General features: G+C 35.5%; 1 protein-coding gene across 2 annotated transcripts; it reads right to left on the reverse strand.

Moving 5' to 3' along the window:
• Nucleotides 1-129: 129 nt before the first annotated feature.
• On the reverse strand, nucleotides 130-27,021 carry WDR41 (WD repeat domain 41). Of its 2 annotated transcripts, none has more exons than XM_083354747.1 (14): nucleotides 26,863-27,021; nucleotides 24,194-24,306; nucleotides 22,372-22,420; nucleotides 19,812-19,943; nucleotides 19,226-19,288; nucleotides 17,802-17,913; nucleotides 14,765-14,827; nucleotides 12,665-12,772; nucleotides 11,697-11,878; nucleotides 7,902-8,023; nucleotides 7,242-7,330; nucleotides 5,344-5,477; nucleotides 3,487-3,632; nucleotides 130-979 (listed from the first exon to the last, which is right to left on the reverse strand). In XM_083354747.1, exons 1-14 carry the CDS (start codon nucleotides 26,911-26,913, stop codon nucleotides 916-918), a joined length of 1,428 nt encoding a protein of 475 aa, XP_083210873.1. In that variant the 5' UTR covers nucleotides 26,914-27,021; the 3' UTR covers nucleotides 130-915. The 2 variants fall into 2 exon arrangements, 1 of the variants encoding a protein (XP_083210873.1); XR_014491464.1 differs by lacking the exon at nucleotides 130-979 and adding an exon at nucleotides 5,589-5,622.

Here is a 27,021-nt window from a genome sequence, read left to right on the forward strand (position 1 = left end):
TTATAAAAGCTATCCTGTTTTTTGTGGAATAATAGATCCTTTTAAGGGTAGTTTTATAAAAGGGTTATAATTTGTCCAATTATATTTATTAGCCAAAATCAATTATATACATAAAATATCAGGCAAGAAAAAGTAGCTTCTTTGAAAAAAAATATAAACAATATTTAATTTAAAGTTTATTTTACAAAAGCCTTGTTCATAGCAAGTACGCGTTACATTATATACTGGTCACTTTGTTGACCCTGAGAGCAACCCATTTGAATTCTTCACCCAAAGAGATCCTAATGTCTCAAACATGGCGATATCTCATTTCCCATTGTATCTACTTTCAAGATCTACTGCAGGATCTCTGGGTTTCCTCCTGCCACAGCCATGGGAGCCAGAGTTCTACCTTCAGATAGCTAGTCAGTCTTACAAGGATCCATTTGCTTGCTTGCTTGCTTTCAATTAGTAGAGCAAAAAAGCATACGTGTTGACCCGCCGAATGAGAATAAATTTTCTTAATGTAATTGCTGATCTGTCGGACTTTGTTCTCATTTATACATTTATAATTACTGTGATTCAAGACTGCCTATGTGTGGAACTCTCCTCCCTATGTAGGCTTCCCAGCAGATTTCATTATCAGGAGCAAGTTTGTATGCACAGAGATAGCTCCATCACTGGCCTTTTGTTACAGTGAGGACCTGCTGCACTGTGATTTTTACACACAAGAAATCCTTCTATGTGTTTTGCTTGTTAACTAATCTTTTAGAAAACTGTAGTTGATACAAATTCACAAATTAAACAAACCCATACTTTTCTTTGCCTTTTAATAGGTAACATCAGCCATATATGAAAGTCTAGACAGGTAGTAAAATGAACAACTAGGACTCCATCTTAAAACATTTATTTGCATCTGCAACAGTATGTCATGCTCTATGATGTTGTACAGTTCCAGATTTCATCTATATGCTTAGAAGAGGAATTGCTGGGACAGATCCTATGAGCAGAAAGTGACAGATGCTTTATACACGAGTCGTAAATAAAATAAATCCTGCTTATATATTAGGTAATATATGAGCCATATTAATAGAAAATCTTCAGAACTGACACCCATGCAAAGGCCTCCAACCCTCTTTCTTAGAGAAGGGAAGTGGATGCTCATCCCTCTATGAAACCCCAGTGCCTTGATGTCCTGGATTGCAGCCATAACAATTACTCTAAAGACCTTAGTGTTAAGAACATGAGCCACTTATATGCTAAATGCAGAAACCTCTAATATTAAAAATATGTACTTAAAAAACTAAAATAATGTAGCCCTAATGATGTGATTCATGTACTGAATGTAAATTTCTCATTCAAGTATGAAGTTTTTACATTAGATGCCAAAGCACAAATATTTTTACATTCATTTTAAACATAGTGGAAAACGTGATGGGCTTGCACTGGACAATGAATGAAAAGTCTGCTTTTAAACAACTGCCATTCATTTAAATTGAGATCACATAGGAGCTATTCCTAACAAACTGAGGGTTTTTATTTCAATACTGTGATTTCTAGTTTTCATTAAAATAGAAGCATTCTTTAAATAAGCTCATGAGCTTAGACAATCGTCACTTATCTTGGCTATTACTCAAACATTATTCTACTTAACTAATATTTTATATTGTGCTTTATAAGAAGCTCTTGAAAAATTGACATTTAATATAAAGCAGTATACTGTCCATCAAAAAGGACTCTGGTTCTCTTCTGTACAGAGAAAATTAAGTGAACTGAAAAAATGACAATGATTGTAGCTTAAAGAATGTGCCAACATTTTTCAATGTTTTGTATTAAGTTATGTAAAATTGTATATTCTCATAATTCCCATGCTGAGAACTGTACAAAAGCTATATTTTTGTTAAAACTGTAATAGGACCTAACTTTGGTTGCTATGTATTAAAGTGCTACATTGTGTTTAAAAATTTTGTATTTCCTGCAGAATTCATCATCACTATTATGTATTTATATCAAAGACTATATCTGACTAAATTTTAATTAACTTTTATTCATAAAGCCTTAGTTGCTATATTCTTTGGAATGGGTTTGATCCAGGAGAAGAATCCTTCCCTTTTCCAATTGCTTCAGAAAAAAATGACAGGGAATATTGTCCAAAACAGTGAAACGTGTTAAAAGAAATAAAGGCTTTTTCTCGGGGGGGGGGGGGAATTGAAGATCACATTTTGCTTTCACTGGGAGTGTTCTGTATTAACTCTGCTGAAGAGCTACTCTCACTTATGAAATAAAAATTGAATTCAAATCTTTACATACATGCCCAATTTTATTTTCACGCATTTACATGATTCAGTTTTTCAATAACAAAATAATAAGCAAAGACTAGAATAATGCAAATATGCCACATATAACAAAAGCCTTGAGTTTCGAGAATCCTACACTACTCTGTTTTAATTGCAGTTCTTTGTTAGCAAAGAATTTTGACATGCAGAATTCCTCATCAAAGCTGGCTTTGAACCTGTATATTTCAGCATTTTTCTATTGATTTGCACAATAACGTTTTTGCTCACAAACTGTCCTAAATAATATAGACTTTGAAAAACAAATATAGGTCGGATTATTTTCTCAAAATATTTGAGCTGGCAAATCAACAAAATTCTTTGCCTAAAAGATTTATTTTGTACAAATCTGCCATATTTCTAAAGCTCTAATCAATTCTCTATAGAAATCTGCCTTAATATTCAATTTAACCCTGATCACATATAGGGAAAGAATAGCTTGAAAATCCATAGATCTTAAACTGTTACTTCCTGACAGAGAGGATGCTTCAAACTCACAAATCATAAATTCACTGAAGACTTGTCTTGGCTAGAATCTCAACATTTGGCATAAAATCACAATAAGTGTATTTGTTAAATGTTAAATTAGAGCAAAGCAAGGTCTTCAAAATGAAATACCAGTTGATTGCTTCTATTATCTCTCCTTAAATGCTATTTCTTGGCAAGAAAATATGCTATTCTAATATCTAGTGTCTAATAGGGCTGTACAACAATCTGAATTTTGTCAAAAAAGGTTTTTGGGACATTAGATACTCATATTCCAGCTGCCTGCTATTCCTTAAATGAAATTTTGCTTTTCCTGGGATCTGGCAAAGGGCAGATCAGTACCTAGTAACTAGTGACAGAACGCAAACTATATATTTGCTGGGTCCTTTGTTTCAGCTGTCTTTAGGGAAATGTAAGGAACTGCTTCAAGGCACCATCAGAACCTTGGTGTATTTATCTAGTGAAAAATCCAACATTCGGCAATGTTCCTGATTAAGGCATTGTGGGCTAAATAGAATGGTCTGTGTACCAAAATTTTGTGCTGGTTCCTCGAATTCTTACTGATGAATTCAGTAAAGAAAAACACCCCTTAAACACATTTTTAAAACCATAAAATTATACCCACAGTTATTTTAAATATTTAATATAAACAGCCTGTTTGTATTTTATACATTACTTCATCTCACACCTTAAGTGCAAATCTTCAATTTGTTCCAACTTATGAAATAATATTAAGCTGCGCAGACTTGACTGTCGTTCTCCATCTTTCCATAGAATAATAAGGTGATCCGCAGAACATGTTGCTAGGCCATGCTCACCAAAGTAAAGGAACATCTGTAATTAAAAAAAATCATCAAAAAAAATGTACTCAACTATCAGATGTCAGAAACATTCCTAATAAATAAAACTAGTCAAACAAGTACTTTCACAAAATTGTAAATGTTCATTGCAATAGTAGTGAAGTAATGAATAGTAATGAACACATTCAAGATTTATCTTCAGAACATCCAGCCAAACTATAAATAATAAAATGATAATTCCAAAAGTAAACATAAAGGTCAAGATCTAAAAAAATATTTGAAATATAGTAAAAGGCTTGATTACATTGCATGAGGTTTGTAGCCTCATTGTACAAGACACTGTACAAACATTCCCATATCATAATAGGCCTTCACATTTTTTATGAAATAAATCCAAAATGTCGTATGAAGTAACTGCCAAATTACCAAAATGCAATCAAATTAGAACAGCACACCCACATCTTTATGTGAAAAAGATAACGATATATACTTATTCTATCTTTGGTATATTAATGTTATGTAAATAGGATTGTGTGAAACTATTGTTTCAAGTTTGATTAAATCTGTATGATTTTTTTAGTTTTAAATATACTACTACATCTGCGTGATAAAAGAGTCATTTAACAAAAGTTAACTAAAATGCAAAAAATGGTAATTAATATCTGAGAATTCTGGGCAAGCAGAATATCAAATGAATTAAACATATAGCAAATTTCAGTATAACTCTATAAACAAATAGCTGAAGACAGATTGGTATCAATCCGAAAAATGAAACTGTGGACTTAAATAGGTGATTTTTTAAAAAAATGATATACAGGTAGTCCTCGACTTACAACAGTTCATTTAGTGAACATTCAAAGTTATAACAGCACTGAAAAATATGATTTATGACCATTTTTCAGAGTTACGACCTTTGCAGCGTTCCCCAAGATCAAGTGATCAAAATTCAGATGCTTGGCAGCTGGTTCATATTATGACTGTCACTGTGTCCCAGGGACATGTGATCACCCTTTGCCACCTGACAAGCAAAGTCAATGGGGAAGCCAGATTCACTTAACAACCGGGTTACTAACTTATCAATTGCAGTGATTCACTTAATTCACTTAACAACTGTGGCAAGAAAGGTCATAAAATGGGGCAAAACTCACTTAACAAATGTCTCACTTAACAGAAATTCTGGGCTCAATTGTGATCGTAAGTCGAGGACTACCACTTTACAGATAGTTCTTGACTATAGTTCTGGACTATTAAAACTATTCATTTAAAGATAGTTTAAAGTTACAACAGCCTTGGAAAAAGTGATTTATGACCTATTCTTGAAGTTATGACTATCACACCACTCCTGCACAATTTGGGCACTTGGCAATTGTGGTCGTAAATTGACAACTACCTGTATTCCCACTAAATAAAATAAATTCTTGAGAATTTATTTTTAAAGAGTCACTTCATAAATAAATCTTCATAGACAGAAATGACTGTGCAGGCATATTTCACCATCACAGTTTTTATGGAACTTTTTAAACATGATCATGGCAAAACAAAATATGTGATTTCATACACAGCTATTGAACATTTGCTACATTTTTCCTACACACCAATGCAGGAATAGGATCAACTATAAAATGATCTCAGGCCAAAAAAATATCCCCAAGGATGAGACACCAAGCCAAGATACTTTTTTATCTTAAAAAGTAGCCACCATACAAAAACAACTTCTGTTATCTGCTATTCTAGATCCAACAAACCTGCACAGCTGCAGAGTGTCCAATCAGATCCCCAGTAAGGTCAAGTGAAAAAATAGTGGCACTCTCTGGTGCCTTTTTAGCTGTGTGATTTGCTTGTTTGTTTGTCCTACTAAATCCCCAGATATTGAAAAAACCTGGAATACAAAGAAAAGGTGTTTTTTAAAAAAGGAATTGTATGTCTAGCCACCGAACATTTTCTGTTCTTTCAAACCCAAAATCTGATAATCAAAAACTTTGTTGAATACCTTGGCATCCATTTGCATCCATTCTTGTAATTGCCTACGTATAGAGGGTGAGCTGTCAGTCACAGTAACTGAAGACTAAATTTCACTTCAAAATATTATGTAATCATAATTATGTTATATGCAAGAACAAAAATATCTAATTCAGATCACATAGTTTGGAATAAGCTAAATAATTAAATGCTAACAGTTATTGTGAACAATAGACCCAACATTGAATGAAATCAGTTATAAATAATACCAGCTATTTACATTAAACAATATACATTTTTGAGCCATAAGATATGCAGCCACAATAAATGGATAAAAATGTAGCTAAGATAATCCGTCCATTCTACTTTAATTTACTCCCTGTGTCCTTAGTTCAACAGTCACTGGCAGAGCCTTCCAAAGAGTTGTGTCATAACTTCAGGACAAAAGCCTGAGGTAATCATAGTTATATCAACCTTGGTTTTTATATAAACCTTGATTTATCATATAAAACTTGACTTGGTTTTTTTTGTAAAGGCTAGATTAATTTTCACTAACTCCACCACCTTGCTGTTGCAAATGCAAAGTCCTCTTGCAAAAGGTACGGTATTCTCCTCAAATCTTATGTTTCAGCCAGTGAGGAAAAGGCATTTAACCTAGCTTCTGTTAAAACAACCTGATAATAATAAACCTTTATTGTCAAAGTACAACATGTGTACATTGAGATTAGCTGAGCCTCCCACTGTGCTCTCTCCCCCCAACACACAGTGACAACAAACCCTCCATCCTACCACACCATGTGAACCAACTACACCACACACCGGCCTCCCAAGTCAACTCTGCATAAGATTATGTCCCATTCAAAAGCCTAACAGCCCACGGATAAAAGCTGTTCTTCAGCTTGTTGGTACGGCTGGCTATATTCCTATATCTCCTACCGGATGGTAGGAGAGTAAAGAGATACTGTCCAGGGTGTGAGTCATCCCTGAGAATCTTCCTCACTCTTCCAAGGCAACGAGCCCTGGCGATGTCATCCAGTGGTGTCAGGGAACAGCCCACAATGTCTTGTGCTGTGCTCACTACCCTCTGTAATACTTCCCTTTCCGTGGCTGTCAGACCAGCATACCAAACCACAATACCATACGAGAGGACGCTCTCTATGGTAGACCGGTAAAAGAGGGTCATTACCTGTTGTTCTACCCTGTTCTTCCGCAAGACCCTAAGAAAGTGAAGCCTCTGTTGGGCCTTTCTAGCCACCTGGGTTGTGTTAACTTTCAGGTCAGATCTTCACAGAGGTATTTGCCATGCCATTATTATTTGCCATGCCATTATTATTATTAATCATTGCACAGTTAGCCAGATGTTCAGACTGGATTTGGCATTTTTGTCTACCTACTGAGTCCTTACCAAGGACCTGGGATAGGCAGATATTGCTCCATTTAGAGAGCATGTGTACTTTTCTGCTAAAAGCAATGTATACTTTTTACTTTTTTTCCTAAAATGAAAACAAAATATTGGCTAGATTCAAATTAAAAAGGATCTGCTTTGCTTCCAAAATTTTCGCAAATACTAATAATAAAAGGACAGAAGAACATTTTACCATTATAAATGGGACTCTGAAGTAGATAATTATAGCTAATCAAACCCATTTTTATGCAATTAATTCTATTTTTTTTGTATACAGACCTGACGGAACAGGTTCAGCTGTAAGATGTTGTTTTTCATGTAATTCCCACATACGAACACTACCATCTTCTGAACAAGATATTAATTTCCTATAAGAGTAAGTCAAATAATTGTGAAGAAGCATATTTGCACAACTGTGCAAAATCAGCTGACAGTACTTTTTAAAAAAGTAGTGAAACCTCTAGAATTGCTTTTATTGATTTACCTACATAACGTGCTATTTCATCAACAGGTCTAGGCAGCTTATAACCATTCAAGTTTTAAAACACACACACACACACATCATTAAGGCCAAAACGAGTGGTTTCATCACAAATAGGATAATCCAATTTAAACCAGAATGGAGGAGGGAAAAACAAGTCTGTGAAAGACTATCAGGTTTTGCTTGTCCTGTGTGGAGCTATGCTAACTCAAAGGATAAAAACTAGGGATTCTCACAGATCCAACAGTTTCGTTGCTTTGTTAATATTTTTTTTAAAAAAAAATATCTTAAAATTTAAAAAGAGGTCGTTTGGGCTAAAGATTAGGTTGCCTGCACACAGACTATGATAGAATTCGATGTAAGGAAAGTTTAAGGGAGAAAATGCATAAATATTAAGCATGTCCCTGATCATCTTTATGAAAGTAAAGAATGTATGAAATACGTAATGTAAACTGCACCTTTTGGGAATGTTGGTAATATGCAGGACAGTGGAATCATGAGCAGTCTTCTGGAAGGCAATCACACGTTTCATCTGAAGGTTATATACATATATACCTTTACCAACAGCAGCAAAAACACACTGGAAAAAAATAGTAAAACATCTTAACAAAAGACACATATTTTGTGTAAAAAGTTTCTAATTATTCTAATTAAGTCAAATATGTAAGAAGGAAAGAACTACTATGCACCACCCCGATTTATAACTACTATATTTATTAAAATATATTAGCCTTCAGTTTATATTAATAGAATAATCAAACTATTAATTACATCTAATAGGAAACATAAAAACAGTTTTTTCAGGTATTGTAATTACTATTGTTGAAATTTATTGGGCACCAAATTTCAAAGGACTCAAAACAACAAAAGCTATTTTATTAGGTCTTTGCCAGAATAACAGAGTTGGAAGGGACCTTGGAGGTCTTCTAGTCCAACCTGTGCACAAGTAGAAGACCCTATATTATTCTGGACAAATGGCTGTCTAATCTCTTCTTAAAAGCCTCCAGTGATGGAGCACCCACACTTATTACTGACTCTATTTTATTAAATATATTATTTAAATATATGATTCACTGCAATTTAATGAGTTTTCTTTCCCAGATTCTCACGGCAGGAATACACCTACAAATAAAAATACCTCTAAAAATGCTAAACCATTATGAGAAACTGAAGCATTCATGGAAATCATTGTAATATTTTTCAGATTTTCAATTATACAAGAGGATGTGCAATGTAAGTTCCCATTTGAGCCATGTTTTGCATGAAGTAGTTTGCTGGTATTAGAGGTTCTGCTGATCTGGAAAAGAGGCCAAACCCTTTGCTCAAGATACACAGAAGAGTAGAAAGAATCTGCAAGTGAACAAATAGCATCTTATTTACTTCCCACCTACCAACTTCCTTTAAATACTAAAAGGGTCAAGCAGTAGATCTTTAATTCTACATAAGGCTACAGAATCATGCCATATATGAGTTAACTTTATTAGGCTGGAACGGTAAATTGTATGTTTTAATATAGGGCCATTTTCTATGGCTTTAGCAGTAAAGGAATCCATTTTGAGGGTGCCAGACCCAAACACAAGTATTACATATATACCTGAACTTTGGGAGAGTGTGGAAAGATCAGAAAAATGTATCCTATTTTGTTTCCTTCTTTTTGAAATACTCCCAAATAAAGAATGAGTTCATAAATTTTATGACATACACATCCCCTTAATCCCAATCCCTCCTTTTCTACTAGCAAATACCTTCTTATTTACCTTAAGATTCTGTCCTGCCAGTCCCACCTCTTAAACTATCAGTCATATCTAACAGGCTGTTCAAAGAGCAAACAACCACCACTGCAGCCAGATATTACCTTACGGGTTTTTGGAAGAAATTTCATCTTGATTAATTCCCAATTCTGCTATTTATTCAGGTAAGTGAAGATCTACCCTCCCATTACTGATGAAAGGAAATAAATACATTTCTAACAGTGCCTATAATGCTTGTATTTTAATCAGAATGGGCTAAATGTGCAGGGAAGTTACGCTATTTTGGGGGGACAAAGCCTGCCAAATTCTCTCTCTCTCTCTAGACACACAGACACACAGAGAGACAGACAGACAGACAGACAGTCAGACAGAGACAGGTCTTCTCAAAATGGCATAATTTAGACTATTAAAATCAGTGTAGAAGTTTTCAGTTTCCCAGGTCTTCTGACAACAGCAGCCACCAGTCCTAGTCTTATTTTGTGTCTGCTGGTAAATTTATGAGTGTTAGTATATTACACAGTGTCACGACAAAGGTGAGAGCATAGGAAGAAGGACTCTCAATGAAATTATGCTGGGAAAGGGTTTTAGAAATGGCTGCTGTTGTGGTAGAAAGACGTGCTTACAAGGCAAAAGACAGGAAGAAAATACTGCACATGAAAAATATTTACAAAATAAAAGTTAATAAAAAGTAATGAATAATTGCAGTTGTTAGTTGCGAAGTCATGTCCAACCCATCGCAACCCCATGGACAACGTTCCTCCAGGCCTTCCTGTCCTCTACCATCTTCTGGAGTCCATTTAAGCTCACGCCTACTGCTTCAGTGACTCCATCCAGCCACCTCATTCTCTGTCGTCCCCTTCTCTTGCCCTCAAACTTTCCCAGCATTAGGCTCTTCTCCAGTGTGTCCTTCCTTCTCATTAGGTGGCCAAAATATTTGAGTTTCAGGTTCAGGATCTGGCCTTCTAAAGAGCAGTCAGGGTTGATCTCCTCTAGGACTGACCAGTTTGATCGCCTTGCAGTCCAAGGGACTTGCAGGAGTCTTCTCCAACACCATAATTCAAAGGCCTCAATTCTTTGGCACTCAGCCTTTCTTATGGTCCAACTTTTACAGCCCTACACTGCAACTGGGAAGACCATAGCCTTGACTATACACACTTTAAGAACAGAATTGATAGTCTCTGAATCTAATGTTCTTCCTCCCTACTAAAAACCAAACAGAACTATTTCTTTTTTAAAAAATCTTCTTTTGGATTGCAGACAAAACTCCTGGTATTTCCAGCATTTTGTGTTCTATATACAGATAGTCCTCGATTTACAACAGTTCATTTTGTGACTGTTCAAAGTTGCAATAGCACTGAATAAAGTGGCTTATGACCATTTTGCACACTTACGACCACTGCAGCATACCCATGGTCATGTGATCAAAATTCAGACACTTGGCAACTGACTCATATTTATGATGGTGGCAGAGTCCCAGGGTCACAGAATCACCTTTTGTGACTTTCTGACAAGCAAAGTCATTGAGGAAGCCAGATTTACTTAACAACCATGTTACTAATTTAACATGTGCAGTGATTTACTTAACAACTGGGGCAAGGAAGGTTGTAAAATGGGGCAAAACTCACTTAACAAATGTCTTCCTTAGCCCCAGAAATTTTGGGCTCAATTGTGGTCGTAAGTCAAGGACTAGCTATATTAAAGGCAGACCACCATAAACATGTGAATTGGAGATGGAGCAAATTCAATTATCTCAAATTCAGTATTCAGCATCACATGCAGGATTTGCACCAAGTCAAAGTAGAGCTGATTTTCTGGGTGTTATAGCATTTGAGGCTTTTAAAAAAGTAATTTGCTCCTCATGTGCACCCAAGGCAGTCCCTGAATTATACAAAAATTTACCTAATTGGGAAGGAAGTTATCATTTTTTACGTATTTAGTGCATGTACATTTCCCCTTCCTTCGTGGAATTTAAAACATGCATAGTATTACTAATTGCATCATATATCCTCTGACTCATTCTCATTCAGAAAAAGTTAAATTCTGGGTGCAGTCTGACGTTTCTGTTCAACGCTTTATTTTAACCCTGGAAGTGTTAAACAGAAATGTCAGACAGCACCCAGAATTTGACTTTTTCTGAATGAGAATTCATTTCAATAATATGGATTTCACTCACAAATTATATTTTTCATATTCCTATGTACCTCATTACTACTAATATTGTACCACATACATTAAAGTATGTTCTATTTCAGTTTTGAAATTAAATCATCCATCTGCATTTAATGGTCTTATGTATGAATGATTTTCATCTACAATGGCAAAAGGAAATTTTCAAGCTTAAGACTACTTTATCCACAGACCCTTTGCTTAGGACTGATTAACAGTATTTCTAGTTGGGTTGAGGATAATTTACAACTGAAAAATAATCCAATTATGTAATAAGGTATCATTTATTAACAAGGAAAAATGAAATTTACATAACTTTTATACTATTATTTTTACCTCATCATCAGAAGTTAAATCTTGAATTGACATTTCACTTTGACTTTGTGATAATTTTATTTCTTGCTGGGGGTTCACATGAAGAGATGCATCCCAACTGCATTCATATGCTCGCATTGTCCAATCCAATGAATCCCACACAATCATTTCACCAGCATGAGAGCCAGTCGCAAACATCAAATCTAGATATCAAAATAGTAAAGATATTGGAAAATAGAAATCTATTCTTTATTCAAAGACTTGGATAAAAATGGGCAATATTATGTTTTATAAAGAGAAATGTTTGTAAAGGGTATATTCCTGTCCAAAAAGGGGGCTTTAGTAGTCATAGAGAACATAGTAAAATGTTCAATTACTGCAGGCTACTGACTGGCAACTGATGAAATTTAAACTAACCATGGCCTGCTGAAACCAACGATTAAAATATTTTACTTTGCTGTTACCTTCATCTCTCTAAAATAGGAATCATAACTTTCTACTAAGTGGAACTATAAGGAGAAAATTTCTGACAATGAGAACAATTAACTAAAAGAAAAGCTTGCCTTCAGAGGTTGTGGGAGCTTCATCACTGGAAGCTTTCAAGAAGAGACTGGACTGCCATCTGTCGGAAATGGTATAGGGTCTCCTGCTTGGGAGGGGGGTTGGACTAGATGATCTACAAGGTCCCTTCCAACTCTGTTATTCTAATTCTATGTTGTCTCTTAGTGTATCACAAAAGACTCATCTTTATACAATATAAAGATTCTCTTTCCCAAGTCAGCCTACAAGAATGTGCCATCTTACTCCTTCCTGGCCCCCTCCCCATATTTCTAGTATAGACATTTGGACCATTTAAAAACAAAAACTTCTAACTTTATTAGAGGTATGTAAACTCCAGTTGGCAAAGTAGAAGATAGTTATGAAAATATGTAATGTGTAATGAGCGTTGTACCAATCATTACAAATAACAAAACTGGAAACAAGCTTACCACTGACACTGACCAATGATACAATATTATCCTGGTGATCAATAAGTCGTTTTATTTCAGACACATCCCATTCGGTTCCATCTCTGGAAGCTTTCAATCTTAGAATTACTTGGAAGACAAAATTCATGTTTAAAAAACCTTATTAAAGCATATGAAACTATATTATCTGAAATACTGTTCTTTACTTCCTATCAGCAACACATTTGTTGTAGTTTTAGCCCATAATGCTCTTTTCCAGGATATACCATTCCATTACCACCCCTTGTTTTCTGTGTCTACTCAGGATGATTGTTAGGAAGTATTTCGGGATGATGAAAGGGATGAAAGAATCCCTTTTAATGTTTGAAAATACAATGTTTTATGTTATTATATATGATAGAGATGCTACAAAATTATCTACCGGTACAGTATGCTGCAGATCTGATTCAAAGATGCTTGGGGATAATAAAAATGAACTATATGCATGCAATCTATAATTATTGCTAAGCACATTGATTTGTGCTTCTTAGATTGTAAGCCGCCCTGAGTCTTCGGAGAAGGGCGGGATATAAATGGAATTTTTTTTAAAAAAATTAAAAAATACCAAAAAGACAGGCAGTTATTTCAAAGGCCAGGTTGAGTAATTACAGTACTATCAAAAATATATCTCCAGAATTTGCTTAAAATTGAAAATAAAATGTTTTGAAATTTTAAATCTAAGCTATTTGTATGTTGCACAGATTTATTTATTTATTTGATTTTTATAGCCACCCATCTCAGCAAAAAAACTCTGGGTGGCTCACAATTCAAAAACATATTACAATTAAAATCTTAAAAATATTTTAAAACAATGAAAAACCATTAAAACAATAAAAACATTAAAACTTCTAATTCAATAGCTTTTAAATAACATTATTTATCTTTATAACTACCACAATGTGCCATACTTCTTGTGGAGAATAGCACTATTTATTAAAAAACCAAAAATCATCTAGGCTCCTTTCCTTGATTTCAGTGAAAGAATTAGGTATCTAAACACTTGTATCACAATTCATAACTATAGTTAGCTACAGTAGTCCTCAACGTATGACAACAGAGGTCAAAATTTCTGTTGCTAAGCAAGAAATTTGTTAAGTGCATTTTATGACCTTGCCACACTTAAGGAGTCAATGCACTTATTAAATTAATAACATGGTGGTTAAGTGGATCTGGCTTCCCCATTGACTTTGCTTATCAGAAGGTCGCCAAAGGTGATCACATGATCCTGGGACACTGCAACGATCATAAATATGAGTCAGTTGTCAAGCATCTGAATTTTGATTATGTGACTATGGGGATCCTGCAACGATCATAAACGTGAAAAACGGTCATGTCACTTTTTCAGTGACATTGTAACTTCAGTCACTAAATGAACTGTTGTAATTCGAGGACTACATGTACAACAAAAGACTATCATTATTCTAATATTGATAAACACATTTTAACATATAAAATGCTGAATAAGATTTTCCCGACTGTAGAGAGTAAAGAAGATAACTTCATGAAGCTATACAAGCTACATTGCCAAGCTAACCAGGCTAAAACACTAAGTCGAGAACATCAAGATGTTTGGAAGTGGCTTGCAAGATTGATCTCAGTCCCACTAGTTAGACCAGACCAAGAAATCAACTCCACAGGAACGCTAAAATTATTTTTATTAAGACTGGCTATAGTAGCACACTCTTCGTCTGAATATGTTGTACTTTCTATTCCTCTTATAAGGAGGAATCTGTTCAAGCTGCTTCTGAATATTATCTGGACACGGCTTATTGGAGCTTTCCTATCTTCATCAAGGTCATCGTCCTTATTCTCTATACTTTTTTTTTAGCAGGAGTGTACAACCATATGTAAATCTGAATGGTAGAAAAGAAAAATTATTCCATTCTCGTGAACTATCTATTTACCTATATTTAACTATGTTTAATTATAAAATTTTTTAATTAAGTTAAACTCCATTTCTTATCCTGGCTCCATCAACTGTTTGAAACGTGAAATGTGGATTTCAGCTCAAGCCATTCAAAGATCAAATGCAGTGCTCAGCCCAGAAGAGTTGGCATTCCTCTGATTTAAAGTAATACTTACTCAATTCTTTGCCAATAGCTGCTGCCACACAATTTTTCGGCAATTCAATCATAGCAGTGATATCTTTATTAAGAAGGGGGAAAGTAGAACAAATAGGAAATTAGTATCTAGCTTATTTATTTCAAAAAAAGTATGTGCTACTCTCAGAAGACTACTTAAATCAGCTGATATATGATTTCCAGTGTTTTGCTCTTCTGTAGAAGATAAAACACAAAGACACCCCATGAAAGATGTTCCGATTTTTTATCCACAGATTTTCAGACAATGGCTAGTGTTGAAAGGGCTTATTGGATATAGCTAGAGGTGTGCATGAAGCAGAAAATGCGTTCAAACTTGAAACAAATACTATATTTAAGAGCTGTGGTGGCACAGTGGTTAGAATGCAGTACTGTAGGCTACTTCTGCTGACTGCCAGCTGCCAGCAGTTCGGCATTTTAAGTCTCACCAGCTCAAGGTTGACTCAGCCTTCCATCCTTCTGAGATGGGTAAAATGAGGACCCAGATAGTTGGGGGCAATATGCTGACTCTGAAAACCACTTAGAGAGGGGTGTAAAGCACTGTGAAGTGGTATATAAGTTTAACTGCTATTGCTACGTTGAACAGTTCTGCCAAATTATGCTGGATATAGTGTGGTTCAGCAAAACCAAACCCTCCCCCCCCCAAAATGGTGGGTTTGTGCTTCAGTTGAAAGAAAATCCAGAATAATCACATAAGCATAGTAAGACAAGACTGGTTTGTTTTCTCCATCTCTTCTATCTTTCCTTGAATGGTCTGTGGGCTGGTCCATGTACTAATTAGCCAAATGCCTTTCATTCCCTAACTTTTCTTATGTTGCACTTGAAATCAAGGACACCAGAATAAAGGGAGGTAGAGAAAGGTAAGCACTTGGAAAACTGGGGAAATGAGAAGGCAGTTTGGACATGCCGAACTGGAAGTTAAGGGCATTGGCAGTGGATATCCCATTGGGTCCATCCATCTCCCAATATTCCCAGGATTTTATTTTCCCTGCTTATCTTTGCTACTGCATACTACCAATGACCTTGGATTTTTCTTGTTCTCCCATATAAAAACACTTATTCTTGGAACATTTGTATTCTAGTCCATGTCCAGACCAAAGCATACATGTCTCAGTCCAGACATGTATGTCAGGCTTAACCCAGTGCTAGTCTCTAGGAATCTGCTGCATGTTTACATATGGCATGGTCAAAATGTCCAGTTTCCAAATCAAAACATGTTTGAAATTGTCAGTACATTGTGAAATTAAAAAGAGTTTTCATCATGTCTTTTGTTAATTCACATTTATGGATATGTTCAACCAATCTCCTACCTGTTTCTTCTACATAGTAGCAATTTTAGACCGAGCCAGATCCAAGAATGCAAACTAATTCCTAGATGCTGGGCATACCAACAAGTCAGCCATTAGCAAATGCACTGAGAAAATCTCCCAATTACAAACAAGCAAAGTCAAGGAAAGAGGCCAACAGGTCTATCTGATGTGTCAGATCTCATCACATATCTAATAAACAACCAGGTAAATAGGTATCAGTGTCAGATAAACAGGAACAATAAAGAAACAAACAGTAAGCCATTCAAAGAATAATTAAAGAAGAAACAATGTCTCAATCAAGGATGATAAGCAAAATGGACTGGGTTATGAAAAGAAACAAAATGATGGGAAACAATGGGAAATGCAAGTAAAATTTTGTTGCTGTTATATTTAAAAGTCCTAAATGTGTCCAGTAAGAAAATAGATTCTAACAGGTATTAACATGCTGTGTTCCTTTTTACCTGTATTTTAGAAACAAAAGTTAATTATTTGAAATCAATAAATTTGATATGAGTAGGTGTATTTGTAGTTCCGTATACACTAGTAAATCAAATGCTTGTCGAAAGCTAAGGATCAAATATGTCAATTACTTGTTAAATTATATCTCCAAATTTTGAAATTTGAGGAGATGGGCACTCTAGAAACAAGAAATATAAACAAACAAACAAATTTCTCAATTTATGAAAAAAAAGATATATAATTTGTCAATTTCCACTTTTCAAATTAATTTATACTGAAGGAGAGGCAAGACCAGTATGATCCATATTTAATTCATTCTATAAAAATGAGAAAATTAAAAACTATAAATTTCAAAACTTGAATAACCTAAATAACCTAAAATTGTGTGTGTGTGTTTATATCTCTATCTCTATATCTCTATCTCTATCTATCTATCAACATGTAAATATCCCGTATAAAATGTTACTAGTAACCATTTTAACCTTCATTAAGCTTTAATATATGTTATCTTTAGAATCAAAGAGATTTTGCCAAATTAATGTTCTAACTCCTGGCAAATAGATGGGGAAGAAATGGAGGTAGTGACAGATTTTATTTTCCTGGGCTCCAAGATCACTGCAGATGGGGACTGCAGCCAAGAAATTAAAAGACGCTTGCTACTGGGGAGGAAAGCCATGGCAAATCTAGACAGCACACTAAAAAGCAGAGACATCACCCTGCCAACAAAAGTGCGTATAGTCAAGGATATGGTCTTCCCAGTTGCAATGTCTGGCTGTGAAAGTTGGACCACAAAAAAGGCTGAGCACCAAAGAATTGAAGCCTTTGAACTATGGTGCTGGAGAAGACTCCTGCGAGTCCCTTGGACTGCAAGGCTATCAAACCGGTCAGTCCTAGAGGAGATCAACCCTGACTGCTCTTTAGAAGGCCAGATCCTGAAGTTGAAACTCAAATACTTTGGTTACCTAATGAGAAGGAAGGACTCACTGGAGAAGAGCCTAATGCTGGGAAAGGTTGAGGGCAAGAGAAGAAGGGGACGATAGAGAATGAGGTGGCTGGATGGAGTCTCTGAAGCAGTAGGCATGAGCCTAAATGGACTCCAGAAAATGTTAGAGGACAGGAAGGCCCGAAGGAATGTTGTCCATGGGGTCGCGATGGGTCGGACACGACTTCGCAGCTAACAACAACAACAACAACGTTATAACATTATACAGTTTCATTCTACTGTTTAATAATCTATTTAAATTTGTTTACCTGCATCAATTAGTTGACTTGTTTTACACAAGAGGTCTAATTTTCGGTTCCAAACACACAAATCACTTCCTCCAGAAAGCCATACATCCATTCTTTGAAGAACAGTCAAACACTACAAATTGCAAGTATGTTTTCAAATAAAATTATCAGGTTTACAAACTAAAACATTCAATTTCCTAGTAACATTTATAATCATTTATAGTCTTTTATGCAGTTTATGAAGTAGAAAAGAAAAAAAAAGGGGGGGGAAGGAAGCTCTAACATTTAAAGATCATGTTGAATTATAAATGCAGTTGAATATGTGTCTTCTGAAAGGTAAAGGTTTCCCCTGTCTAGGGGGCAATGTTAGGGCACAATGCTCTTGTCCATTTCTTAGCTGAGGGAGCCAGTGTTGTCCAAGGAAATTTCCAGCTCTTTTGACCCATCCAAAAGATCCAGGAGATCATTTAACAACTGCAACTGGTAGTGCTGGGGTTGTAGTTGTTAAACAAAGCAGGCATGTGAGATGTAAACTAATGTTGTTGCTTGACAAGAGATGAAGCAGTAGCCATTTCATATGTTAAACTTGTGTATTGCTTTAAGAGATTTAGTTTAAGGTTGGGAGGGGGTATGAGTAGGATTACACCTTTCAAGACCATCTCTAACTAGAGAAGACCTTGGCGGGTTTTCTAACGGAAAGGAAACTGATTCTTTAAATTAATTGGAGAATATGATTAATGACAAAATTAGAAAGGTGGAGAATTGTGTTTTAATATATTGTGCAAGGGGCGGAGATTTCAGAATCCAGCTTCCTTCAAGCAAGCATTTGCCAGTGTATTAGGCTAATAAAGGACTTTTAAGGTAAACAATGCCTCAAGAGTCACTTGAAAAGCCCATACATCGGAAACTTGACATGAGCATCTTGTTAATGACTGCTTCATTCAACAATCAAGATCCTGGTCTCAATTGTGGTTGTTAAGTGAACATTTTGTGCAATTGTCTAATAAATTATAGAAACATGTATTTGTTCATTTAAAGGACTCTTCCACTATAATCTCAAAGATATAATTTGAGAAGTAATCAAGAATACATTGGTTGAGATCTATAGGCTTCCAAGATTATATACGAAGCTACTTATAGTACTGATTAATATTCTTGTAAATGGACAAAGTGATGGAATCCATCCTATTGTAATGTGCAATGGCTCTAATTAAGAAGATTGAAAATATATGGTTCACTGATCTCTCAAGCTATCTAAAAAGGAACCCAAAATATCTAAGATTAGACACAGGCAAACCCCAAAATCTGCAAATTTGTTAGCTGCAATTGGGTACTATGGTAGGTAACAAATATGTAGCTGATACAACTGCAGCTTTAAGACTGACAGCATAGGATTAAAATCTAAATAAATTAAATACAAAAAAATCACATTCAGTTTTACTTACTTTTACGGTGGAATGAAAACAAGATACCTTGTGAATTTGTCTGCCATTGTCACAATCCCAAACCTGGTTTCAATCATTAAGGACTAAGAATAGCAGCTGAAATATCTGATATATCTATAATAAAAAAAATTGAGGCATAAAATGGAGGAGTCAGTTAGATATGATTCTATTTCCCACAACTGTTTCCTATGAAAAAGTGTTTCCTTGAGCCACACAAATGATGGAAGAAGATGTTTGTAGAACTTATTTCCTTACTGTAAGAGAAGACAAAACACCTGGTGTGCAAATATGCAAAATCTTTTCCTGAGAGTTTTATTGTTCAACCTGAAGATTATTATGAGCAACAGCCTTTTTTGTGCATGCAATGAGGATTTGTGCAGAGTAAATCAGGTTTTCACAACTGCATCTTATCAATGTCCTCGTTAGCCACATGTCAATTTGTCATGGAAATGATGAGTCTATTGCTTTTATAACAGTTTGCTCATTAAAACCCCAAACTTTGATGTAATAACACTGAGCCGTAAGCACCATTTATTATGCAACACAGAACAATTGTGCATTTCTCTGGTCAAGAAGTAAAGGATACAACTACAGTTCTGTCAGCACTTGCTGTCAAAATCATATGGCATTTTTCTTCACAGGTATCTGACAAAGGAAAAGCTGCAAGAGCTGTTATTTTTTGTGTATGTGCATGTAACTCAAATAACTTTTCTCCACTCTGAAAACAAAAACAAATTTGATGTCATAATAACAGTGCTAAATGAACTGAAGAAACAAACAAGTAATCAGAATACTCAAATATTATTCATTTTAAAATGAGAACCGATACTATACAGTGCAAATAACTGGTCCATCTAGCTTAACCTTCCCTCACCTGCTGTTATTTGCCAGAAAACCCAGCCAATTCCTATACATCTGTTCACCCTGCTAGCTAAAGATTACATTAAGAGATGGAAAACATGTCTGGATAATAGTAGGCTGAGGAAGGTTAATCATCATTATGTGGTAGAACTCTCAAAATTTCAGGCAGGATTTTTTTTCAGCAATACCATATTGTATGGATTCATAAATGTGAGATGAGTAGCTATACAAAGTGAATGAATGAATGAATGAAAATCTACCCCAGAATGATGACTTTCAATTCCTTTGTAACTATTTTACAGCAAAATCTGAAAAATATTTGTATATTTCACCATGCATGTTTCAATGTCCAATATGAAGTGCATTTTGCCTTTTCTAAAATACAATTTTAGTGCCTTTTCTAAAAATGTATCAGAGTTCTTATGCTAGAAAGTTGAATTCTGTTAGTAATACGAAATAGGTATTTTTTTAAAAAATGATTATTTATTGTATTTGATTCATTGTATTTATATTAACTAAAATGGTTTATTGTATTTATGCTAGTTATGGAAAAGAATGAAGAGATACGTAGAACCAGAGGTCAACTAAATTTTTTGCTCTGATTTCTTAAATTTAGTTGGACAGAATTCAACATTTATTTTTTTCTACTTTAGACTTTAAATACTTTTTAAAAAGAAAAAGAAAAAAAGAAAATCAACATTCTAAAGAAGCTTGATTCTATGGTCAAATGCCTTTCATTCTACCCAATACAACCTACATTAAGCCATGTATCAACTTTAAAAATGCTTCTGTTTTTGAAATAGCTAGCAGCACATTTATGTGTGCAAAAGTAGAAAAAAAACCTCCATATTTATTATATCCGAGGATCAACAGCCACTGATAGGCAGCCCAGACAGCCTTCCAAAATAAACAGCAAGGCAAGGTAAAAACTGACATCAGCCATAAAGGGAACAGCTGAAGGATCTGTTTCAACCTACTCCGCCATCTAGTACTACAGTAGATTTGGTGCAGCAACCACTTCCAAGGTGCTGAAAAATATGATGCTGAAAAAGTAAGTTTGTGACCCAGGCCAAGACATTAGGACCTTTGCAGCATATGTCTCTCTCAGCCACAAATTTGCTATTACAGTTAGTACACATTGTCTTGTGCCTGATGGTTTTTTTATTTCCCCCCCCTCTTGCAGTGTGGAGTGATGGCTTAAGCCTTAAGCGATATTTTTAGACAAGTTCTGGTGTACCTGACCCAATGTTTTTATCCCCCCTCCCTCACAGAACAGAGAGACTGGAGAGAAAGAAATGGCAGAGTAAGCAGACACACAGTGAGGAACACACATTTGTTAGCAGCAGCTGTTTGCCTGGCACAGAGCAGAGAGCCATGCACAAGCTAGGCAAACAGTTGGTGCTAGCACATTTCTTTTTATGTGTATTTCCTATTCTGTGTCTACTTACTCTCTTGCAATCTCTTCCTCTCTAATGAATGTAAATACAAACAATAACTCCTTTCTTGCTAATTATCACAACACCTGGCTGAATGTTCAAAATGGTGGGGGGGGAAGGAAGGAAAGTTGAAACACAAGTAATAAACACAGTTATGGTCAGATTATCAATAAGCAATTATTGACTCATTGCACTCTCTCCCACAACTTGTGTGTACCTGTGCCAGACCTTTCAGGGCCTTCCCCAATCTCCTCCAATACCTCCCCCCAGTACCCCAGCAGCCTATACCTGGGACTCTCTCTGGTTCCTGGTAAACAACCCAAGATCTTGGAGTTAACAAATAGGACTGCATGGATTGTCATTGCTAAGCAATGCAGTCACATGATGTCACGCTTTTTGATCGCATAGCTGAGCTATCTCAACCCTAGTCCTTACTGCCGTCATAACTCAAAGACTACCTGTATTGCATAAATGTCTGGTCATATAAAATTTAAAAAATAGTCCACTGATTTGTTAACAGTATTACAAAACATGTAATTAAGCCATTTCTGCACAATATTCTAACACTACAGATATACAAAGATATTTATATTGATAATGTAAATGCCTGTTTCATCTTCACCTTTTCAATTGTAAATTCACAAACACAGGGTTCTTTATTATGACCTACAGAATGCATTTTTAAATTTATATTTCTGCTTCTGCAATAATGCTTCTGTTAGAAATCTTTGGAATACAAATTATAAATAATAGCTAATTTTATATTCCAGCAGGTCATGAATTTAAACATCACTCAGTCTGCATCTATAGATATTTTTATAAACATTTTTTAAAATTTCCTAAACAAACCTGGACATTCCAGAGACATACAATTCCATCATCACCAGCGGATGCAAACCTAGTAATGAAAAAAAACACCATATTGAAGACATTTGTAATTACCAGTACATTATATACAAAGAGAGATAAAAGTTTAGTTGAACCTTAGAAACTATACTAAATCTTCAAAACAAGATGTTTTATTATTGAATAAAAAATGTGTATTACATTTTTATATAATCAGGTTTCCATTTCTAGCATCTCTATATTCATTTATTATCACAGGGTCAGAATAGTCACCTAAAACACTTTTGGTATTCGTTATTTAAAAAAATAATGGCTGAATCCAGATAAGAAATACTAACCCTCTAAAGCTGAATTTAATTTCAAAACTACATATTGAATTACTACTATCACATTATGTAGCACTAATATACTTTTTAAAATCTTCTAGAAAGAATAACGATCTCAATAAGTACAATGCTTTAGTTTTTTTTAAAAAAAAATTAAAATATGAAACTCAGGTTTTCATGCGACTCTCTCATGCCAGATCAATCTGATATTGCAAATGGATTTCTTTTCACCAAGTTGGTGTTTCATGGGTCATCTGATTCTTTTCCAGTCATGATCACCATCCTCTATAATCTTGTCTATTTCCTGGAGGAGCACCAAATGGTCAAACAAGCAATTTTTAAAGTGTGTTACGAATTCAGTCCAGTTTAATATGTCAAATGCTAGAGTATTACTTGCAATTTTATTTCATTCCATTTTTTGAAAGATGCTTGCTAAAGCTTAGCCTTCTTTAGTGATCTTGCAATCAATATGACCTTCTCTTCATGTTCAAAAACATAAAAGAAAAGAAGTGAAAAGCAGCTGCCTGTTAGGTTGATACAGGATTTATTTAGTATCTTCAGAAACCAATCTGAGAAAATTTTCCACTCACTGGTTTTAGCTGAGCCACAGAGAAAACAAGAAAATCCCTCTGCAAAATTCTCAATAAGATGAAATTATCTAGAGAACTGAAGCATGAAACCTGGCTTACAACAGTTGACAAAAATGCAATCAAAGAACTATGAAAACTAAATAAAATTGTTTCAGAAACCAAGTAACAATGCTAATGTTTTTGGAAGGAATTAATAAGATAATGTTTTAGTTAAACATTGTCTAATGATTGAATAAGGGACAATGAAAATAAAATTGTATTATAATTAAAGGAAGATGTAATATTCTTGTGTATAAATTATTCCTCTTTAAATAAATATTATCCAAAAAGGGATTTTAGTTTAGTATGTCAAATTTGCTTTAAAACTTTCTACTACATTTCACTGGGTAAATTTAGCTATTCAGTTAAATAAACTTGAATCCATGGGCTTAATATTCTTACAAATTAGCAGAACCTACTCTTCAAAAGTATGGAATAAAGTGTCATATGTCTGAGAGATATAATTGATATAATTTGTACAGTTCATTCTATCTGTTCTGTGATTTCCCCAAATCATAGTAAGGTATCTTTTGTTTTGAGTAAAATGCTTTCTTTCCAATGTTTGCTGATAAGAAAACGACGTATAAAATGTATATAGTTATTGTGAAATAATGCATTCTAAAACATCTGTTTTCAGTAAAGTGGGGAAAGCTAATGGCAATTAAAATCACATAACTTGCTGTCAAAATCTTCAACAGATGTTTTTTAATTGGGATTAATTAAGGGATTTCTTGTATCAATTTATATATAAGAACTAAGCTGTCCATCATATAGGTTTCAATTTGGGAAAGCAAAATATTAACATTCATTTTTTTAAAAAAATGAAATCATCCTTACAGTGAAATGAGGAATATAGAAGTAATGTCTCACCTGTAGTCATCAATTGCCACTAAAAAACGCACTATATCATGGTGACCTTTCAGCACAAGAAGCTCAGTATATGGATTCTGAGCTTGTTCTTCACCAATAGTCTGTATAGATTTCTAGAAAAATAAAACTGAGGATCACACAATTTAGTCTTAATATTTTTCAATCAATAGATTATGCCCATTTTTATTCCTTTTGATCCTAACTACTGAATTATTTAATATTCAATATTTGTACATTCAGGCCCCCTTACAAGCCAGACAATAAGCAAATATATTTACCATGCTGAGTAATATATTGTATATATGATAACAATTCTTCTTAAATTTAATTAAACTTCTATTGTGTAAGTATCCTGTTAAGTTTCAGCATAGCTGCATATTTTCTAAATTTAAGTTCCCAGTCAGATATTGCTAGGATTGTATTTTTCCTTTCAATATTGAGTCTAGTTTATTTTTGCTGCTATAATCATGTATCTCATTAAATTATCTTTCTTGATTTTTTCCCTGAGATTTACTACTAGGAAAAATTATGATTTCATTTCAAATCACAATTTTCTGCATTATACTGTGAATGCTTTCCAGTACTTTTGAGTTGTTTTACATGTCACCACATGTGGTAAAATGTTCTGTTTTGTGACATTTCCAACATTAGTCTGATTTATTTCAGATATTATTGATGGAGTTGTATACCATCTATACAGCATTTAAAAAAATCTGTGGTATCTGAGACACTGCTTGTCTTCATTTGTTTATCAGATTATTTCAGTCTGGGCTGTCTCTATGATTTTACACTTTTAACTTCTCTTTCTTTTTTTGCTAGTTTTGTATTACACCCAGAGCCGACTGAAAGTAGGCAGCCAATAATTTTAAATAAATACATTTTGTACCAATTTTCCTTGGTATTTGAGTAGTGCAAATAGCTGAACTGATGAACAGACCAGAAAGCACCTTTTCTGAGCCCATTGGAATTTTGAATGGTCATGATCCTTAAACTACCATTTGTATGTCACGGACTACCTGTATATCCAAAAATAGCCCTGCTGATAGTTGGCAAAGAAAGTAGGCACAATGAAGTAGGAAGCCTGTATGTGACTTCCCACCCACTTCTTCCTCACTTGCTCTCTACCTACTGATTTGTTTAACAGCCTATACCCATGGTGGCGAACCAATGGCAGGGGTGCCACAGGTGGCACGCAGAGCCCTCTCTGTGGGCATGTGTGCCGTCGCCCCAGTCCTAGGCCTTCAGCTGGGTTTTATAAAACCTTTTCGCTTTAGGCCTCCATCGCCATGTACAAAAAAAAAGGTTCAATCAATTTCAACTTCTCGCGGGGGAAAAAAAAGTTCTCACAAAGTTGGAATTGATTGAACTTTTTAGTCCCACCCAGTCTGCTGTTACCACTGCAGCCATGCCCACCCAAGTGGCCATGCCCACCCGGCACCCCATGATACATAAGTGGGTTTTGGGTTGCAGTTTGGGCACTCAGTCTCTAAAAGGTTCGCCATCACTGGCCTATACACTGCTGTCTGTAACAAAAGGGGGAATTACATTTAACCTGAGAGCGAGCTTGCTGGTTCAGTCTCAAATGAATCATTTAAAAAATTCTGCTATTTATGTCACAGGTGAGTTTTGCACAATCTCCTATTCTTGAGAAGGTGATATCATGTTACATTTTATATACTTCCAGATCCTGCAGATAGTAGCCAATCACTGCCAGCACTGTACTAATTAGACAATTTGGGAGCCAGAGTGAAATTGACAAAACGTTTGTAATCTAAGTGACAGGAAAACTAGTAAACCAGGTCCTGAACTAAGCCCAGAAAAGAAGTCTTCTGAGTGGCTGTTAAACTCATATCGTTTCAATTGAAAAGGGGGGGGGGGGGTTCATTTAGTCTACGAAGCTGAATCTCATCCATTTCCCATATTAAATCCATGTTTCTTCCCAATTCACTTTCAACCATTTCTCTCCATGTATCCTGTTTTTTACCTCCGTTTCCTTTATTTATTCCTTTCTTTTAAAAGAGGAAGAAAGAGTAGCTGCGCAGTTCAGTTTCATATTCACTAAGGCAAACGCACAAAAGAAGCAGGAACTCGGTGTGAAAAATTAAAATTAGAGGCGGTTCTTCTACTTTGAGCAAACCAGCTGCAGTGATAATGGTTCTTCTGTAATTACCAAGGGGTCGGACGTCTTTGGCAACATGGAGATCTCTTTAAAAAAAAACACACAGCTTCCCTAATTCCCAGCAGGGTGGGAACTCTGGGAATTGGAAAGGGCCGCATCTTTGGAAGGCTTGGGAAAACACTACCATCTGCCAAGACTCAAGGGCAGAGGTCTTCAAACTTGGCCCTTTTATGACTTGTGGACTTCAACCCCCAGAATTCCTCAGCCAGGCATGCTGGCTGAGGAATTCTGGGAGTTGAAGTCCACAAGTCATAAAAAGGCCAAGTTTGAGGACCCCTGCTCAAGGGTGTGTAACTGCTCTATGCATAAGGGGGGGGAAAAAAGCCCTCGACATTGCTCCGATTTCCTCAAAGACAGAGACAAGCACCGCGTCCACCAGACGTAAATGAAATAAACAAAATACGCCGCCTCCCTTTGCCCCGCCAGGGAAAGCGAAGGGTTTCGCACCTCTCTTTACCAACGTCCCTTATCACCCATCGCGGGCTTTTACCTCGGCCAACCCTTGCGGCTCGCGCCCCCCTCCTATCAGCCACCGCAGCATTGCGAGAAGGCGGAGTCCGGGCGCCTGGGATGACGGCCTTCGCGTCTCCGGTTGAAATGCCGGCAGTTTTTCCAGGCGCAGCTTGCGTCCCTGTCTTAACGCGGAAGG

This window comes from Vipera ursinii (assembly GCF_947247035.1).
Source record: "Vipera ursinii genome assembly, chromosome: 2".
NCBI lineage: Eukaryota > Metazoa > Chordata > Lepidosauria > Squamata > Viperidae > Vipera > Vipera ursinii.